The 4,014-nt window shown below is 34.4% G+C and overlaps 1 protein-coding gene across 1 annotated transcript; it reads left to right on the plus strand.

Moving 5' to 3' along the window:
* On the plus strand, nucleotides 1,878–2,745 carry LOC104741502 (heavy metal-associated isoprenylated plant protein 21-like). Its single transcript, XM_010462382.1, has 3 exons — nucleotides 1,878–1,969; nucleotides 2,044–2,119; nucleotides 2,212–2,745. The coding sequence occupies exons 1-3, from the start codon at nucleotides 1,961–1,963 to the stop codon at nucleotides 2,568–2,570; spliced, it is 444 nt and encodes a 147-aa protein (XP_010460684.1). The 5' UTR covers nucleotides 1,878–1,960; the 3' UTR covers nucleotides 2,571–2,745.

The following is a 4,014-nucleotide window of genomic DNA, read 5'->3' on the forward strand; positions in this document are numbered from 1 at the left end:
TAATTGTTTTGCTTATATTTTTGTTACTTTAATTTTCATATTAAAAAATATATGTAAGATGTTACGTAAATATAAAATCTTATCGATGAAATTAATTACAAATACTTAATTATATGTAATAATTTTTTTGTTTATGATGTTAGGCAGTTTTACACCACTTGTATTAAACTTTAAGTAAAAAGTTTTTTTAAGTAAATAGAAAATAAAATGGAAGTAATATATATATATATATATACATACGGAGATTCTCAAAAATATCACCAAATTAAGTTTTTTTCCAAACTTAGCACATCATCTCTATAATTCCAAAAATAGCACTAATTAATCATTCAAAATTAAATCATAAATTCAAAATATTAAATCCTACCCCTCAAAACTATACCCTAAATGTGAAATTGAAAACCCAAACCTAAAAAAAAAAATTCTAAAAATTAATTTTAAATGTTTTAATGTATTAAATAGTGCTATTTTAAAAAATTTATGGAATGTGTGCTATAATTGTCCATAAAACTTGTTTTAGTGCTATTTTAGTGTATTTCTTATTATACATGTTTCTACCATAATCATATATATAAAATTAATATATTTTAGTCCGTAAATGAAAAAAAAAAATTATCACAAAAAATAACATGAACATATTCATTACCTTCACCACTCTCGGCCCATATTTATCTTTTTTGTACAGTAACCGTGGTGGCGGCTGAACGACGTTGGATTCTCGAACCGCCTGCGGTACGTGGTGCAGGCTTGTTATTGTCTGCCATACTCTTATCTTGTGAAAGCTTTTGTGATCTTTTCTTGTGTACTATAGTCGCCCTAGTAAATCTAATGTAGTAACAGATAAATTAATTAGGTGAAGAAAGACAGAACTCGGTTTGGAGAAGGATTTCCTAAAGCTTGAATTAATAAAGATTAGTTGGGTCAGTGACCCACAGGATTAAATTATTTCGAAAATTAAACTTTTAGTTTTCAATTTATTGATTTCTTTACATTGTAAAAAAGTAGAATTATGTTGCTCTAGGTTTTACTGAGAAATTTACTATAAATATATCATCAAACATCAATCAATTTCTACAAATTGCTTCTTTTAGCGTAGGTTACTCTAATAGTCAAGGTATTTAACTATTTTATAAAGATCTTCTACGTGTAACTTTTCCATTATATTTGTAATATTACTTCATTGATAGGCTTACCAGATAGATTTTTTTTTTTTTTTGCTTACCAGATAATGGTTTAGTCAAAGTCAAGATTATAAAACTACATATGTAAAGCTTTGTACGTAGCTCATTGGTTGCTATGTCATAATCCAGCCTAGATTTTATACTAATTAACTAGTAAAATTTTGTTTGGAAGAAAATATAAAAGTGAATAAACATAATCAGACATGGCAACAAGTTATATTAAACCAGTCCAGAAAATAATCCATAGATTCGTCTAGTTTTAGAGAATTGTTAGTAATACGATTGTATAATATCAGTTTTATCCTATTAATTACTACAGGTATAAAACTAAACAAGCTATATCAATATGTATCGTTTATACCTATTTTCCATAGTATTTGTGTAGTTTTATAAATCAGTTTGAGGATAAAATAAACACAAATTCCTCATATTATGATGTAGGCAGATAAATAAATGGATGTCAAATCATGATTATCCTTTTCAAGTTTTGTCATATAAATATTTATGTAGATAATAGATCTATAGCTTGCTAGTAGTGTGAAACCGGTAGTCACATAAGCTATTGACTTCAAGGTAGTTTCCATGTATTTTCACAAGATATATCTGTAGAAGCAACAATACAAAATAATTATTTTATGGACCTTTATAGATCTTCTCACTTAAGTTCTCTATTGGTGTAATGCATATATATGCATGTGAGTTTGTGCTTATCATCTAGTCATCCATCGACCAAACTGTTAAGTCTAATTTATAAGGTCTCTTCGCGCTACAACATAAAGATGACGACGGTAAGTAACTTCCTCTACTCAGTTTTCATGAAAACTCGTATATTCGTTTATTGAACATGAGTATGTTTATGCAGGTAGTGGAAATGGAAGTACCAATGGATTGTCCTGGTTGTGAGAACAAAGTTAGGAAAGCTCTTGAGAAGATTACGGGTGATTAAATTAGTAAATATGGGTTAAAGATCCTAAAGTACTAGTTTTCTTGTTACCCAAGAAACCTGATAATTAAGTCTTGGATTGAACAGGAGTCCGCGATGTTCATATAGACATGAAGCAGCAGAGAGTAACAGTGACTGGTTCGGCGGATGAGAAGAAAGTTCTGAAAGTTGCAAGGAATGTTACAGGGAGAGATGTATGCTTGTGGTCGTGCCCTTACCACCCCGAATCTAATGCATATCACGACAGGTACTTCAAGAAGAAGTTTCGAAATAGAATCAACATGTCCGATAACGGTGAGAAAGTGAGTTCCTACAACTACCACAAGCATGGCTACCACGGACACGACCACGGATACCATCAGGAACGGCCTTATTCGGGTCTTATCGACGAGAACGCTAGTTCAATGTTCAGTGAGGAAAACCCTCATTTCTGCAGCATTATGTGATCGATCTTCATATTTCAAAAACTAGTGTATGTGGGTGGAAACATTTTGTTCGGTTTTTGTTATGCACCATTGTATATAAACAAGGCCGTTTCTGTACTGTTGGATAAAAGGCAACTTATTGAATAAACGGGATTTTATTGTAAATGTAATGTCGAAAGATGATTCTATTGATTCACAAGGAAGAGACATATATTCAGATTATACAGCAGTTATTGAGAATATACAGTTTACATAAGTGGAGATCCTAATGAAATCATATCCCATTGATTACTCTTTAATACGCCCCCTCAAGATGGAGGGGCTTTGCGAAACTCCAATCTTGGATGAGAGATCAGTGAAGAGTTGGCGAGAGAGTGGCTTTGTCAATGCATCAACAAGCTGATCTTTTGTCGAAACATGAACAACCCTTAACGCACCTGTTTGAACTTGATGAAGAATGAAGTGATAATCCAAGACGATGTGCTTCATGCAAAAGTGAAAAACCGGATTTGCACATAAGTAAGTGGCACCTACATTGTCACGGTAGATAGTCGGAGCCACCGGTAGCTGAATACCAAGCTCAGTTAACAAAGAACACACCCAAATGAGCTCTGATGAAGCATTTGCAACCGCCATGTACTCAGTCTCAGTAGAAGACCTTGACACACCTCTTTGTTTCTTCGAAGACCAAGATATGGGATTACAGCCTAGATACACCACATAGGCATTAGTACTAACAAGATAATCGGAGTCACCTCCCCAGTCTGCATCGGAATAAGCATGAAGGTTGATTGTATTCTGACGTCTTAGTGTGATACCATGCGATGAAGTACCATTCAAATAGCGCAGCACACGTTTGACCGCTTTCCAATGTTCATCAGTAGGATTGTGCATATATTGAGACAACCTATTAACAGAGTAGGAAATATCTGGATGAGTAAAAGCCAAATACTGAAGACTACCTACAACACTACGAAACTCTGTAGGATCAGACAGCGTGGTAGCCGCGTGAAGAGAGAGCTTTGGTGTAGTAGCCATTGGCGCGTGAACAGGCTTCGACAACAACATATTGGTCTTGGCCAAAAGATCCAAAATGTACTTCTTTTGTGTGAGATGTAACCCAGTAGAATCACGACAAGCTTCAATACCCAGAAAGTAGGACAAGTCTTCATGATCTTTGACCGAAAATCTTGTTGCTAAGCTATCAAGTGTATGCCGAAGAAGCTGTTTGTCATTACCGGTGACCAATATGTCATCAACATACACAAGCATGTACACAATGGAACCACCACGACGAAGAATGGAAAGAGAAGTATCGGCGACTGAATTAACAAACCCCTCAGCAAGCAAATAAGTCTTTAACTCCATGTACCAGGCCCGCGGCGCTTGTTTGAGGCCATATATGGCTTTCTTCAGACGACACACATAATCAGGATGGTTCTCATCAACAAATCCCGGTGGTTGA

This window comes from Camelina sativa, chromosome 14 (assembly GCF_000633955.1).
Source record: "Camelina sativa cultivar DH55 chromosome 14, Cs, whole genome shotgun sequence".
Taxonomy (NCBI): Eukaryota; Viridiplantae; Streptophyta; class Magnoliopsida; order Brassicales; family Brassicaceae; genus Camelina; species Camelina sativa.